Raw genomic sequence first — 16,724 nt, forward strand, 5'->3', positions numbered from 1 at the left:
GAATCCTCCCTTAGTTATGCTGCAATAGACGTAGGCTGCCGGGGATTCCCATGATGCATTGAGTTTTTCCCTTCCAGTCACCTTTCTCACTCACTATGTGCTAATAGACCTCTCTGCATCGAATCATATCTGTTATTAATCTCTGTCTCTCTTCCACAGCATGTCTTTCATCCTGTTTTCCTTCTTTCACCCCAACCGGTCGCAGCAGATGGCCGCCCCTCCCTGAGCCTGGTTCTGCCGGAGGTTTCTTCCTGTTAAAAGGGAGTTTTTCCTTCCCACTGTCACCAAAGTGCTTGCTCATAGGGGGTCATATGATTGTTGGGTTTTTCTCTGTATTTATTATTGTGCTATCTACTGTACAATATAAAGCGCCTTGAGGCGACTTTTGTTGTGATTTGGCGCTATATAAATAAAATTGAATTGAATTGAATTGAAATTGAATTAATTCATCACCCTTGTACGACAGGAAATTGGTTAGGATGATTACAACAGGAATCCTCACACGGTAACATGCGACTCTCACAGTCTGTTCTCTAAAACCTAAAAGAGGAATTATGGATTTGATCAACTGGTCCCTCTTCTCAACGAGAACCCTGGGCTCAGGGGGAGCCCGATTGTCCTGGAGGGACGTTCCCTGCCGGATACACGATAGATGGATGGAAAAACTGGAGGGTCATGTGCCTGGCAGGACTGTCGATCGAGGACATTGAAGACATCTTGTGTATGTATGTGTATGCATGTGTAATGTATATATAGACACGTGTGTGTGTGTGTGTGTATGTGTGTGATTTACATTGCTGTGCTTGAGAGCCACCATCTACCGGAACCAAATTCCTTGTATGTGTCTGCACATATGATTTGATTTGATATACCTTTATTAGTCCCACAAGGGGAAATTTCATAAGGCTGCCGACCTATTGCATGCGATGGCGGCGCCATCTTACCCTCCGACCATACATACATTACACAAAAACATCACATGGGGAAGACAGGTCAGAGAGGTATAACAATGGAAAATGCACCACATGAGGAAAGATAAGGAGAGAAAAAATAACTCCTCCCAGACTGAGCTCCAACAGGGAGATCAGTTTGGTCAATAAACACGATTCTGATTCTGATTTACCTTTTGGAACCATGATAATGGGGTTTTTGCTGATCGGAGCTGGCTTGGCCCTGGCTTATTGGAAATTGAAGAAAGCGGAAACAGCTGTTCAAAACCCCACAAGGCTGCCCGCGATGATTGAAACAATGGGACGAGTCGCGAATTCTCAAAATGTGCTCATCGAACGCAGCACGGATAAGATCTTGGAGAACCTCGAGGCTGTCGTGAGTACACAGACTATGCTTTTTGAGCGTAAATGTGATAACATCTTGGAGAAGCTCACGGCTCTCCAACGGGAGAATGAGACACCAGTGACGGACATTTAGATCACTAAAGGAAACCACCATCATTTCATGTGGCTATCTGTGGTCTCAAGGCTGGAGCTGAACAACAAAAAACCCTCTCCCTGATAACAGACTCTGTTTAGACTCTTCGTCCCCATCCCATGTCCCCCATCCTGGGTTCTAAATGCCTTTGAACGCTTATCTCAAAGGTGGATGTCAGATGTTGGGTCTGGGCCCAGCGCATGCCACAGGACCAGATACGCAGTCTACACTGGCTTACTCTCACCCCTTACCCACCCCTGTTGTCATGTGCTTTTGTGCTGAAGTGTTTTTTGTCTGTCCTTAAACTGTTCTCCCATCAGGAGCTCAGTCTGGGTGGAGCTTTTTTCTCATCAGCCTACCTCTCTGACCTGTTTCCCCAATGTGATGTTTGTATAAAGTGTGTTTGGTCGGAGCGTTGCTTTGTGAGTGCGCATGCAGCAACCAGCATGTTGCCTGCTCTAACTCATAATTTCCTTCAGGATTAATAAAGTATTTCTGATTCTGATACAGAGTAACATGTCAAAAATCATGAAAGCAAGCACTGATAACAGTGTCCCTTAATCATACAATCACTGTAGAAAAACATCTCAGAAGATGTGGACAGGGTTCTGTATAAGACAGAGTCAGCAGGCTTCCTAGCAAACTGTCATTTTTATTGTCTCTTATTAGCACGACATCTCTAAAATCAGTAAAAAAAAAAAAAATACTACACTCACTGGTCACTTTGTTAGGTACACTAGCTCAACTGGTCATTAATGCAAATATCTAAAAAGTTCTCATGATTAAATTGAGAAACAGAACAGAGGTGACTTTGAGCATGGTGTGCTCGTTGGTGCCTGAGTATTTCAGAAACTGGTGATCTACTGGCATTTTCCAACACTAAGTTCTCTGCAATTTCCAAAGAATAAGCTGGAAAAAATATCTAGAGAGCATCAGTTCTCTGAAAAAATGCGTTGTTGTTGCCAGAGGTCAGAGTAGAATGACTGCACTGTTTCCAACTGATAGGAAGTCAACTCAAAGAGCCACTCATTACAGCCAAGTTATTGATGTTTGCTTGAAACAGGAAATCACAAGAATTGCTGTATTTTCTTCAAAATTTCTGCATAGTATTTACACAAAAAGGAAGAAATAACACATTTAAATGTGTATATATTTTTAATTGTTAGTTATACTGAACTACATATAAATAGAAGCGCAACACCTAATATAGGTCATGGATAATGCATTTGTCTTTTCAGTTTTTGCTGTTGAAACTAGTAGTCATCATTTTCTGAGAGGAAGAGTCTCTGATTGATGAGTTATTTGCAGTTCGAGAGTTTGACCAGGCCAAAGCCACAGACCACAGGAAAATAAATAAACCTGAGAAGAGAAAGACATAGTTTGTCAGTTCTTCTAGTAAATGAACAGAGATCAGTTCATCCTTGATATGAAGATCACATACTAACCTTGAAGGGAGTTCAATACGGTGAATATGTAGATCCCTCCCAGTGAAACGTATGTAGTGCTGGCTAACCCCCAAGGTAACCCCAGCACACAGCTGAGGCCCAGCACTGTGACACAGTCCTTCCATAACCTCTTTCTTTTCTCTTTGTTTATCTTCTTCCAGTCACTGCTGCTTCCAAAGTTTCTATCACCTCTTCTTAGATCCCAAATCTTAAACACCACCAGCCCCAGCATGCAGGCATTGAACACAACCACGAAGAAAGGAAAGGCCACGGTAGTGATGTGGCTGACTATGAGGAGCTTTTGTTCAGACTTGTCACTTATCCAGCACCTGCTCATTATTAAAGACATAAAAAATGAATTTGCTTAGAAATAAAATCTCCTGGCTCACTATATAAAATGATACCAAAGATAGGTTCTTACATGTGTTGTGTTAAATTGCTGTCACTGTAATTCAGAGTGTATTTGCCATAAACACGTGAAATCCCACAAACAGCTGCAACCACTGTAGGAAAACCTGAAAACATGGAAGACAGAATTAATGTCAGCTGAATGTTCTTTAAGACAGCGGAGGCATTATTATCACTGTAACTGCTTCTCAGTGCTGCTGCTAGAGTCCAGAATGGTACATTAAACATGAACATATTCAACCATCTTTGTTAAGCTAACTACCTCTGTAAATCAAGGTTCACTGAAATGAGCTCATTTCTGTATAAGTTACATTTAATTACTTTCAAAATACCTTTTAAGATAATTTATGATTCATGAGTTTTGTAGGTAGACTTTACTTGACCTTAAACCGTTTATTGTGATGTAGCACTTCTGCACAATACACTTTCATTTAAAGATTTGTGACAGTGTATTGCAGAGCAGCGTCCCACCTAAACGACACTCACCCCATCCAATCAGGCTGAGTTTGAGCAGGTACCTCCTCACATAGATGTTAAAGACCCGGATGAGCAGAAGGTAGAGGTGGAACCCCTCCAGAGCACTCCAGGTCAGGGTGGCCAGCAGGGACCAGTGTAAAACCAGACCCAGTACCAGGCAAGATGAGCTGTCCTCTTTTTCCTTCAGTAGTTGGGCCAGGAGACTGGACAGCAGGAAGGTGAGATGGAGGCAGAACATCGCCACTGTTAGCTGCATGTGCAGACTTATGGATTTCTCAGGATGCCGCCGACTAAAACAGAAACAGAATTATTCTCTTGTTGCCAATTGTGGACATTATGTTGCCTTTTTAGATGTTAGATGATGGTAATAACTCCACAATAATGCAGCAGATAAAACTATATGTAAGAAAGGCCATGAGGCTGTAGCCTCACTTCTCTAATGATTTCTTAAGTAGATGTAACTGGCCAGTGAGCACAAAGTTGACTTAATACCACACTTTGAGTGGCAGTCGCTTCATTTGCATAATATAATGTTAGAAATGTAACAGAATATGGGTCGAACACTGAAATGGGAAAATCAACAAATTCATTAAACAAATTACAACAACAAACATGACAAAAATCACTCTCAGACAGATATATTAATGTACACGACATTTTTTTAATTACTTTACAAATTTCATTCACAATCACCTTTTTTTACCATTAATATTATCGAGTTTGTTTATTATTTTGAATGTTTGGGGGGGTGGTGTTTATGGCATTTCCACGCATTCGTAGCGGTGTTTCTTTGAGGCTACTTGACAGAAGATGTCTCTGGGGAAGTGGCTACATTTTGTTTATACCAGTATCAACATGTTGAAAAAAAAAATAGTTCCCAAAATGTAAGCAGCAACTGAGCTTTTGTGATGCAATCTCTGCAACCTCACACGCTCATCGTTCTTTGCAAACACAACTGTTATAGGAAACTGTTATAAATGCTCAGATATATAGACATTTCTTTATATAGGCCACCCTGACAAAAGTTAGTAGAAACATCTGTAGTAAAAGTTCGACCCTTTAGTTCATAAACAGCACAGTAGGCTCTCACAGTATTTGTGTCCTCAGAGGTTTTTGCCACAAACCACACTGAGCTGCTCTCTCCCATCGAATGGCAAATATAAGCAGATTAATACCCACAGCTTGATAATGATCAATTTATTAAACATTTTTTCCCCCATGACTGTGGGCTGCTAAACTTTCAGAAGAAATACGATCAGTTATGATGAACTGGTTTTGTGTTCCACCGACTTTGTCACAGCATAACTAAACTGGTTATACTTGTGAAATATATCTGATCTTTCACAACATAACTGCATTCTTCCATGACATATATTTGCACATGAAACACTAATGTGTGGTCATAATCTATGTTATTTAATTTTAGTTTATTGTTTTCAGGTGTAGTCTTGTTAAACAAGGGCCTTAATTTTGTGGTTTTTGTTGGAGATCCAACATGTTCTGTGATCCCAAGTTACGCCACAAGGGGGCACCTCCGCCCTAGTGAGATGGTTTAGTGCAGTGGTTCCCAAACTTTTTTTGATGGGCCCCCCTTTGTTTTACAAGAAAAATGTTCGTGCCCTGTTACTGTTAATCTTACTATGTGCAGTTTTTACACGCTTACATACACACGCAGTTACTGTCCCTCCATTTAGAAAGGCAGAGGCGTCACAGTGTAATTATTTTACGTGTAGTTATTTTTTTCCTGTGTAATAATATTCAACATTGTTATCAATACATTTTTCAAAAAATGCCTCTCTGTGCAAAATGGGTTTAAAAACAGAAATAACTGTGGGATACTGTTTGTCCGTGATTTGAACCGGAGGAAAAAATGCGGCATGATCAGCCTGATATTATTTGTATCCCACTGTAACTTTACTGTATAAAGAGCTAACATGTCCAAAATGTCAGGAGTAGTGAGTCATTACAAGAAGTGTTTGTGAACTAAAAATCAAGAATGTGGGATACTGTTTGTCGGTGATTTGGACAGCCCTGCGCGTGCTCCCAACAGGGAAAACTAATTCTGCAGGGGAGACCTACATACCGTAGGTCTCCCCTGTGGCCTTATTACTTACTGTCCTTACTGTGGCCTTATTGTCCTAAAAAATCCCTGAAAAGTCTTCAGTTAATCAAAATGCTGCAGCAAGAGTCCTGACAGGGACTAGAAAGAGAGAGCATATTTCTCCTGTATTGGCTTCCCTTCATTGGCTTCCTGTTAAATCCAGAATTGAATTCATAATCCTGCTCCTCACATACAAGGTCTTGAATATTCAGGCCCCATCTTATCTTAATGACCTTGTAGTACCATATCACCCTATTAGAGCACTTCGCTCTTGCACTGCAGGCCTACTTGTTGTTCCTAGAGTATTTAAAAGTAGAATGGGAGGCAGAGCCTTCAGTTTTCAGGCCCCTCTTCTGTGGAACCAGCTTCCAGTTTGGATTCGGGAGACAGACACTATCTCTACTTTTAAGATTAGGCTTCAAACTTTCCTTTTTGCTAAAGCATATAGTTAGGGCTGGACCAGGTGACCCTGAATCCTCCCTTAGTTATGCTGCAATAGACGTAGGCTGCTGGGGATTCCCATGATGCATTGAGTTTTTCCTTTCCAGTCACCTTTCTCACTCAGTATGTGTTAATAGACCTCTCTGCATTGAATCATGTCTGTTATTAATCTCTGTTTCTCTTCCACAGCATGTCTTCTATCCTGTTTTCCTTCTCTCACCCCAACCGGTCGCAGCAGATGGCCCCGCCCCTCCCTGAGCCTGGTTCTGCCGGAGGTTTCTTCCTGTTAAAAGGGAGTTTTTCCTTCCCACTGTCGCCAAAGTGCTTGCTCATAGGGGGTCATATGATTGTTGGGTTTTTCTCTGTATGTATTATTGTGGGGTCTAGTTTACAATATTAAGTGCCTTGGGGCAACTGTAGTTGTGATTTGGCGCTATATAAATAAAATTGAATTGAACTGAAAAATTGAATGTGGTCCACATAATTAACATGCCAAGTAATGGTAAAACCTGACCACCAGTTTGTCTCGGTGGGATCTGTATTTGTTTGTCTTGGTCTTTGAAATCTGTTACAGTTAAGACAGGAAGAGCTAGCTTAGCTCGCCGCATGCTGGAGTTGCGTGTAGCCTTCGGCTTTGTCTTTTTTTAAACTTAAGTTTCCCTCAAAAGTACAACACGGCTCCCGTATATTTGAGTTAGTGAATTCACAGAGACAGTTTGATGTGCTGTCACTGTAACTTACTAAAGTTAGTGAAATAACAACTCTGGTCGCTCTGCAATGTTGATGTAGAGATTTTGACTACACAGATATGCCACTAGTATATGGTACAGTGCAGAAATGTTTGTTTTAAACTATGTGTGGGTAAAAAGAGTGTGATTTGAAGCTCTGAGTAACAAACAACCGATACGACTGTTTAGATTTTTGTTTATATTATTTAAGTTTATTCAGATTTTGGGAATGTGAGATAAAGAGATTAAGACCTTTTTGTGACGGATTGTGAACACATGAATGTGTATAATTAAAGATCTGGCAGAAGCGAGAGACGAAAACACACTACCTGTCGTCCATCTCAACATTTACCTGTTTTTTTCAGGACCAGATATACAGGGAGTGCAGAATTATTAGGCAAATGAGTATTTTGTCCACATCATCCTCTTCATGCATGTTGTCTTACTCCAAGCTGTATAGGCTCGAAAGCCTACTACCAATTAAGCATATTAGGTGATGTGCATCTCTGTAATGAGAAGGGGTGTGGTCTAATGACATCAACACCCTATATCAGGTGTGCATAATTATTAGGCAACTTCCTTTCCTTTGGCAAAATGGGTCAAAAGAAGGACTTGACAGGCTCAGAAAAGTCAAAAATAGTGAGATATCTTGCAGAGGGATGCAGCAGTCTTAAAATTGCAAAGCTTCTGAAGCGTGATCATCGAACAATCAAGCGTTTCATTCAAAATAGTCAACAGGGTCGCAAGAAGCGTGTGGAAAAACCAAGGCGCAAAATAACTGCCCATGAACTGAGAAAAGTCAAGCGTGCAGCTGCCAAGATGCCACTTGCCACCAGTTTGGCCATATTTCAGAGCTGCAACATCACTGGAGTGCCCAAAAGCACAAGGTGTGCAATACTCAGAGACATGGCCAAGGTAAGAAAGGCTGAAAGACGACCACCACTGAACAAGACACACAAGCTGAAACGTCAAGACTGGGCCAAGAAATATCTCAAGACTGATTTTTCTAAGGTTTTATGGACTGATGAAATGAGAGTGAGTCTTGATGGGCCAGATGGATGGGCCCGTGGCTGGATTGGTAAAGGGCAGAGAGCTCCAGTCCGACTCAGACGCCAGCAAGGTGGAGGTGGAGTACTGGTTTGGGCTGGTATCATCAAAGATGAGCTTGTGGGGCCTTTTCGGGTTGAGGATGGAGTCAAGCTCAACTCCCAGTCCTACTGCCAGTTTCTGGAAGACACCTTCTTCAAGCAGTGGTACAGGAAGAAGTCTGCATCCTTCAAGAAAAACATGATTTTCATGCAGGACAATGCTCCATCACACGCGTCCAAGTACTCCACAGCGTGGCTGGCAAGAAAGGGTATAAAAGAAGAAAAACTAATGACATGGCCTCCTTGTTCACCTGATCTGAACCCCATTGAGAACCTGTGGTCCATCATCAAATGTGAGATTTACAAGGAGGGAAAACAGTCCACCTCTCTGAACAGTGTCTGGGAGGCTGTGGTTGCTGCTGCACGCAATGTTGATGGTGAACAGATCAAAACACTGACAGAATCCATGGATGGCAGGCTTTTGAGTGTCCTTGCAAAGAAAGGTGGCTATATTGGTCGCTGATTTGTTTTTGTTTTGTTTTTGAATGTCAGAAATGTATATTTGTGAATGTGGAGATGTTATATTGGTTTCACTGGTAAAAATAAATAATTGAAATGGGTATATATTTGTTTTTTGTTAAGTTGTCTAATAATTATGCACAGTAATAGTCACCTGCACACACAGATATCCCCCTAAAATTGCTAAAACTAAAAACAAACTAAAAACTACTTCCAAAAACATTCAGCTTTGATATTAATGAGTTTTTTGGGTTCATTGAGAACATGGTTGTTGTTCAATAATAAAATTATTCCTCAAAAATACAACTTGCCTAATAATTCTGCACTCCCTGTAATCTGTTGGCTGCCCTCTCACAAGGGGCGTGTTACACACACGCACACACATATTCTGTGGAACTTCACAGTGTGAGACAAAGCAGTTCACTCTGGATATGTACATCAGGATATGTACTGCTGAAGTGGAACTGTGGATAAATTCACTTTCAACAGTTGTTTTAAGCAGACACTGTCGCTGAGCTGCTGTCACTAACAAACTGAATAGCTTTTATACAGTCACTTGCAAATTGTTTATTTTTGTATATTGTATATATTTATACAATATACTTATATTTATTGTATATTTCTTATTTGATCACTATTGGGAACTGAAAACTATAAAGTTTAAAATGTGAATAATATGACATCTACTCACTGTAGATAAATATAGATGAACAAACTGATCAATGCGAAGGGGGCGGAGAGTCCTGATCCAATGTAAGTGATGTAGTTTAGCTTGTCAGCATGAGCTTTTGTCACCGATATTCCTGGATTCTGCAACATAAAAAGATGAAGTTGTTTTGAAATGTATTTTACATCCACATGTTTGATGGACAGGCAAAGGTTAAAATATCAATACTACAGTCTAAATATCAGGAGAGCAAATCAATATGCTTTCAGATGTGTGGCTACATGTTGGGACAGGCGCATCTATTCCATAAATTTCCTCATTCCCATGTTAAAATAGCGAGATGTTTACATGTTGGTGCAATAAGTGCTTGGGACTGTATTGGTTGGTTCACCCTTCATGATAATTACATGATGAGTGAATTATTGTATAAGTCATCCATGTGCTGGCAAAGCTTAAAATTAAGGGCGTGGGTCTTAGAGTGACAAGTGTGCTTGCTACCGTACTGGGTCTGTGACCAAATGTTTTGTGTTTTTGTAGTTATGTTCTTTGATTTGATGTTTTACACAATTTTGGTTCTCTTTATGGTTTTCTGCTTGTGCTATATTTATAATTCCTAGTCTATAGTTTTCTTTGACTGTGCCTTCTCTGTGTTCCACGGTTAGTTACTTTTGTCTCATGTTTCTGGTTCCCTAGTAAGTCATGTCTCCATGTCACAGTGTTTAGTCCGCGTCTTTGTGTATGTCTCTTGTTTCCAGTTTTGCTTCCTCCCTGTCTCGTTTTGTCAGATTAGTCCCAGCTGTGTTTCCCTCCTGTTTCCCATTCCATCATTACTCCCTTGTGTATTTAAGCTCTGTTGTTGTGTTCTTACCTCAGATTGTTCTGTGTTTCTCTCTGTGCGCCTAGTTTACCTTGTTGTTTCTCGTCAGCTCCTAGTCTCCAGTTTCTTTGTTTCTAGTTTCATAGGTTGTGTTTTCCTTTCCCCTATCTTGTTCATATCTTACTTGAGTTTTGATACAGCATTAAAACTGGCTCCCTGAGTTCACTCCTTTGTTGTTTGTGGGTCCTGCATTTTGGTCCTTCATCCTGCCTGCCTCAGCACTAAACATGACAGTGCTGACATACCTGTAGCCTTAAGGAATTACTTGGTGCCATGGTGGCTCCCTCCCTCTTTTGTACAGTTTATGTGTAATACACTAGTTTGATTAAAGAATAGAATAGCCCATTATTATCATTGTACATGTACAACAAAATTATGGATACAATGAAATTATAATTTTATTATTATCTTATAATAATTATCATATTTGAGTCTATTGCTGACATTTCAGCCCTGGACATTTGGTTTTGGAAAGACTGGAACAAAAAACATCACTATATAGAGTTTACATTTGAGACAGCCTCTCAATTTTAATTGTTTATTAACAGTAACAGTTGTTTAATATTAATTAGATAAACATGGTGTTTGCCAAAGGCTTTTATCATATGTAGGAAGAGATTTTCAGCTCACCACAAGCACAGCAAAGAATCTCTGACGTTTGCAGCTGCAAATAAATTCATGTGCCGTGTAATTTGTTTCACAGCCTTGACCGCTCCAGTAACCTGTAAAGAAAACATTCTGAGTAACTGAGTCATTTTCATTTAGAAACAAACATACTGAAGGTTGACATCTCCAATAGTACCTGTTCCATCCTCTGCTGATGTTTCCTGCCAAAATACGCAAGTTCCACTTTCAACCTGGAATCAAAATGAAAGGTAAACAGGTTGTTACATTTTCTTTTTAAGATGTTAGTCCAACAGTTTTGTCTTTTTACCTCTTTGTTGTGTTTAAAGGTTAACGTGATGGGTTGTGAGAGATTCTCGACTGCACGGTTTCCTGCCCGCACACATACGACTGAGTCCCTAAACACTTGAATTTGTTGTATCCTACTTCTTTCGGGACGACTCAGCTGAAAGAAGGACGGCACATAGCAGTTATGTTAAGGTGAGATTAATTTGAAAAAAATTATCTCAAATCTCAAAAATGAATCTAGCCTTTAATCCTGGCAGAGGACTTGTAGTTACATTTCCACATCACTTAAGATATTTTTGTTTATGTTGGTTGGTTGTAGCTACAGTATGCACAGCCACAAGTAGGGGGTTATGAAAAAGTATTTGCATTTTGAAGATTTCTTGTATATTTCTCACACTTACATGTTTCAGACCATTAAACAAATTGTAATATTAGTTAGCCAAAGAAAACACAACATTCAGTTCTTAAAAGTTGACTCCATTTATTAAAGCAGGTTTGCTATCCAAACCTCATAACTGGTTGTACCATCCTTAATGCTTGGGTGCAGCAGAAACTGCAATCAAGCATTTGCAATAACTATCAACATTTTTTTACATGACTGTGGAGGAATTTGTCCCAGTCTTCTTTGCAGAATTGTTTTCATTCAGTCACACAAGGATTTTTGAGGCTGAATTGTCTGTATAAGGTTATAAGGTTAAAGGCACATTTCATTTCTATGTTCAGGCCTGTGAAACAGGCTCTGTAAGATTAGCAGACATCTGCGAAAGAACAAAACTAAACGCTCCAGAAACTGTCATAATAATGCTTGTGAAGCATGTTGCTGTGAGTTGGCTGTACTGTAGACTTTTTATAGAACTGTAGTCAGAATGCATTACTTGGCTGAAATAAACATTTTAAAGTCTGATAAACTTGTTTGTTGACTGATTGAGGAAAATATATAATATAAGAGAAATATTTTTGATTGAATTAAAGCAAAAATTTCTCATTGTGGCCCTTAGTGAAAACAACTCTTTATTAAAGGAGCAACTTTTAATCAGTTTTCATAATAAGCAACAGCTGAGTGTGAAGAGACTCTGCTGATGGAATGCAAGATGCATCAGCATTAGAAAAAGTTGAACCTCCTGTGTATGAAATAATTAAGGTTGGTTTTCTGTTGCTTTTAGCATTACTGACCTTAAAATGACTGCTGTTAATTACAGAGGCCACCACCAAGACCTCCACCTCAGACACATTTCCTATACTTTCTTGTAGAGCTGATGATGGGATGTGAACTCTATGTTCAAATGTAAGACTCACATCAACCTAAAAAGCATACACAAAAACATAACTTTAAAAAATGTGTTGGTTGTCAGTAATTAGAGTTCATTAATACAAAAATACAGAAATTCAGATCAAATGTAACTTTTTCACTTCTAAAAAGTATTTCAGCTCCAAATGACCTCACCTCTTGAAGCGAGTCTACTTTGAGTTGTTTGATGCCTGTCATGAAGCGGCCTGCTTTGCAGGTCATAATTCGATCCTCATAACAACTACCAACAGATATTTAACATAGTTCAGAAATATAAACATGCAAACAGGGATATAACTGAGGATGAAAATGACAAACTCATGGAAAGAGATCAGAAGCAAGATCAATTATTTCATAGTGGACCTTTCTCTGCTATTTGATTATTTCATTTGTTCATGGCTATACATTTAAAGGAGAAAAAATGAAACTGCAAGAACTTGAGTTGAACAAAAACAAATTCTCTTGTACTTGCTTTAATTTAAATTTCTGACAATAATTTAATAATAATGTCCATATTATCATATATCAAATTCTACAGCTTTGTTAAGTCTTTTGGCATCTCAAAATGTGACACTGATATCTTTGGCATCAACGATTATAAAATCTTGTTTTACATAAACATTTAGCCTTGAACCCTCAGCGTAACATTTGAATGCACTGTCTAACCGGTTTGTTTTCAAAGTAAACTGGCTTATTTTAACCCAAACTAGTGACTAAACTACATTCTTTTCCTAAACTTTACCAACTAATCTTGACTTACATCTAACTATTACTAATAAATAAGAACCCTAATAGTTTGATAAACATAAATATATTTAAATGCCAAAAAAGCTATGGTTATTAGATTTTGAAGACATTGGTACATAGAACATTTTTAAATATTATGAGCCGGATGTCTTTCACAGCAAAACAATGTGAGAAATTCAGACAAAGCTGCTGCCATGCCAGAGACCGCAGTGTTACTGCACCTGGTACTTTGATGCATGAGCTGCAGAAACTATAAGACAAGGCATAAGTTGTGGTATTTTAACCCGGTCCACAGTTTTTTACTAAACTTAACTGAATACTTTTAGCTGCCTAAATCTATCCAAGCAGCTAACAAAAGCCAAAAAGAAAAATAAGAAAGAAATATAAAAAGTACAGTAAAAAAGACAAGTAGAGACAAAAGTCAACAGTGAGAGAAAGCGGACACAGAGGTTCGCAGTCTTATTACGCCATCTCCAGCACTTCTGCCTACGTCTGAGCTCTTTAAATCAAGAAATATGAATATCAGCTAAAACGTTAGAATTGTCATCCAAATAATGTTTCTAGATGAATCAAGTATGTAACAAGTTTAACAAACACCAGCTTGCACAATACACTTAAACAATAATACAAAATTATGGTTACTCCAAAGTGTTACACTGTGTTCTTCTAGTTAATGTATTTGAACTGTGAATCAATCCTCCGTTGTCCTCTCAAGTAAGACTGGTCTTGCTCTCAGCATACAACTATCAGTGTGTGATTTATATGTTAGAGGCTGTATACGAACACTCTAACAAGTACTATTTGATGATGAAGCCATGTAAAAACACTGAAAAGCAGCCACTGTAGAGATGAAAACATTTTAGCCATTATTGACAGCATTTATCTAACATTTAACTATATACATTTTCAAAAACAGGAATGTGACATGTACGGTAAGTTGAATTACCCTATCCATGATTCACTTTTTCGGCATTCATCAAGAACATTTTCACAGAAGTCTGTCAAAGTAAAACACACAGGAATGGAAAGATCAAAATTAGCGTGTAGCGTAAGTATTTGATCAGCACTTGATAAAACTGCAGGTAGTTTTGTGAAACTGGTTGACTTAGAGTCCTTACTAGCTATTGGTAAAAAAGAAGCTGGGGTAATTTTACTTTTCTCAAGGATTCATAACTTTGAGATTTTTAGTGTGCTATTCACCTCACAAGCATACTCCTTTCAACATAAGAGTGATAACATGGTAGGTTTACTCACCACCAGCTCGGGACATAGAAAAACAGAGGGTTGTTGTGATAAAAAGTATAATCCACATTGCGTCTCACTCATCGACAGATATAGATTTGCTGTAAGAGGTCCACAGGGTATTTTTCTGCCTGGCTGATGTTTGCTGAATGAGATCAAATGGGAGTTTCACATCTACATATATCACATGCTTTAACAGACCTGTGGTTCACAGCTCAGATGAGGAAATGACTCACATCAGGCAGTTTTTTTCCAGTGCTATCACAATGATCAAATACTTTGAAGCTTTTGCTCTAAATTTTCACAGAAATATTAACTGAGAAAAGACTGGTACACTGTGTAGAAAAACAGTAGAGCCATTTAAGAGTTTGTCTGTGAAGACAGTTCTAATATTTTATGTATTTTTAAAAATAATAAATTAGAAACAAATACAAATATTTGTGCTGTAACTGAATGGCTGACATTAGATGACATCTAGAGGAGGACCTTTCTAAATCATACAGTGTTCCTGTGTATGCAGTAGAAAACAAAAGGTCAAGTGACCGTGGTCAAGAAGTACTGATACTTACAGTTTGCTGAGGAAGTGAAACAGGAGCTTGCACCACACCAGTTGTTCCACAGGTTGCAGCACACATAGTAAAATAAAATGCAAATCTTTGAATATTAAATCTTTGAAGGTTACGGGTCTGCGCTGTAAATTATTTCTCTATTATTACTGACGCATTTCTCTTTACATAGTATATTTCATTTCTAACGTTAATGTTTTATTCAAAAAATGCAGTTAGTAGTGTTTTTTAGGCTTACCTTAGACATAAGAAGTATTGGATGCAAGAGATTTGTGGTATTCCGGGTTTGCCATTTGAAGTAATGGTAGGAAAGAAAGTATTCTCTGCTTCTCTGTTTTGTGGGTTAAGTGATCCAGATTGTTCAAAATTGATGAACAATTTGTGATGAACAATCAAAATATGATGAAAACAATCCAGCCAAACCCAAGACACCTCATAGAAAAGATTTAAAAAAAAAAATAGATATAAGGATTTAAACGCGTAGAAGTTAAGAAAGTTGACAAATGTAAAACTGAAAACAGATCACTTTTGCAAGCTCTATTTCAAGTCTTAAATAAATGATGCATTAAATACTGTAATATTAAAAACTGCATCACTGAGGAGCACACCAGGAAAGTTACATCTGCATGATGAGTTCATTACAACAGAGCTATTGTGCTCGTTTCCATATCTATATTAATATTCTTTGAATGTTCAAGCTTAGCTTTGCAAAATTCACAGTTCAGTAAATTGTTTATCACATATGCGGTATGGAATTTCTTAATGGATTCTGAATAAATTACTCACATTGATGAGTTATCACTATGTGATAAGTTGGTCATATAAACATTCTTATCCATTTGACAGGGGTCACTGGACTGCAACTAAAGTACTTTTTGAATGCACTTGTGGTACTTCTGCACTTCTAATTTTTCACTATATTTTGGCTGTTAATATCATGCTTTGTACTTCATAATAATAATGTTCATTATGTTCTTGGCAGAAGGAGGAATGACACCTCACTGGAGAAGGTGATTCATGACAACGTTTACTTTTTCCAAAATATCTCAAAGATCACGTAACAAGTTGTGGTTCTGAGTTATGATAGAAATATTCACACAGGCAGCATATAACCACATGACAGGCATTGAATGAGTTAGAGAGTTGTCCGCTGGAGACCCTGCTGCTATGGTTACATGAAAGAAAATTATCAGTAGTTCTTTTATTAAGGCCATTCGGGAGAATGGTGCGTCTGGCCCATTTTTACAGACCATTCGGTCCTTGTACAAATATACCGAGAGCTCAGTTCGTATCACTGGAAGTAAGTCAGACCTGTTTCCGGTGGGTGTTGGACTCCGCCAGGGCTGCCCTTTGTCATGATTCCGTTGATAGTTTTCATTGTTTTTTTTATGAACAGAAAGTCTTTTTATAATAGGATATCTGCAGCGCCACGAGCAGTAAGCAGAAAGGAGGGGGTTTTCCATTCTTGTTAACAACCAGTGATGTAACCCTGCCCACATGTCAAAGAACGGATTTCCTGTCCTCACATTGAACTGTGTGCTGCTGGACTCAGGCCATATTATTTGCCCAGGGAATTTACCCATGTAATCTTGGTGGCTATTTACGTTCCTCCCTCTGCTAACTCCACAGCTGCATGCGACACTAGAAGGTGCTTTATAAATAAAATTTATTATTATGATTATGATGATAATGATGATGATGATGATCATGTTTATTGTTGTTACTATCCACTCTATTATTACTACCCACTCTGATATAGTACCGGGCTACGACTGACTCCTTTGTCACGT

At 38.7% G+C, this 16,724-nt stretch overlaps 1 protein-coding gene across 4 annotated transcripts; it reads right to left on the reverse strand.

The window, feature by feature from the left end:
• Window positions 1–2,564: 2,564 nt before the first annotated feature.
• On the reverse strand, window positions 2,565–16,375 carry LOC100705549 (adhesion G-protein coupled receptor G1). Of its 4 annotated transcripts, XM_025908085.1 has the most exons (13): window positions 16,246–16,375; window positions 15,173–15,366; window positions 14,938–14,963; window positions 14,381–14,513; window positions 12,265–12,393; window positions 11,114–11,248; window positions 10,982–11,036; window positions 10,810–10,901; window positions 9,327–9,445; window positions 3,768–4,048; window positions 3,295–3,388; window positions 2,874–3,202; window positions 2,565–2,787 (listed from the first exon to the last, which is right to left on the reverse strand). In XM_025908085.1, the coding sequence occupies exons 2-13, from the start codon at window positions 15,179–15,181 to the stop codon at window positions 2,663–2,665; spliced, it is 1,527 nt and encodes a 508-aa protein (XP_025763870.1). In that variant the 5' UTR covers window positions 15,182–15,366; window positions 16,246–16,375; the 3' UTR covers window positions 2,565–2,662. The 4 variants fall into 4 exon arrangements, with proteins under 4 accessions (XP_025763870.1, XP_025763866.1, XP_025763871.1 ...); XM_025908081.1 differs by lacking the exons at window positions 14,938–14,963; window positions 15,173–15,366; window positions 16,246–16,375 and adding exons at window positions 12,536–12,620; window positions 14,073–14,124 and having other exon boundaries at window positions 14,381–14,702; XM_025908086.1 differs by lacking the exons at window positions 14,938–14,963; window positions 15,173–15,366; window positions 16,246–16,375 and adding exons at window positions 12,536–13,966; window positions 14,073–14,124 and having other exon boundaries at window positions 14,381–14,678.
• Between the last annotated feature and the right edge of the window lie 349 nt (window positions 16,376–16,724).

The sequence above is a fragment of the Oreochromis niloticus genome, linkage group LG1, assembly GCF_001858045.2.
Source record: "Oreochromis niloticus isolate F11D_XX linkage group LG1, O_niloticus_UMD_NMBU, whole genome shotgun sequence".
Classification (NCBI taxonomy): Eukaryota; Metazoa; Chordata; class Actinopteri; order Cichliformes; family Cichlidae; genus Oreochromis; species Oreochromis niloticus.

Bases quoted from the DNA above. Each gene is read 5' to 3' on its own strand.
- LOC100705549 (XM_025908081.1), bottom strand. From the start codon at position 14,438: ATGTGGATTATACTTTTTATCACAACAACCCTCTGTTTTTCTATGTCC. The intron at 12,621-14,072 runs GTAATTCAACTT...ATCTGTTGGTAG, and splicing joins AAAAGTGAATCATGGATAGG to TTGTTATGAGGATCGAATTA. The intron at 10,902-10,981 runs GTACTATTGGAG...TTTTCTTTACAG, and splicing joins ATCAGCAGAGGATGGAACAG to GTTACTGGAGCGGTCAAGGC.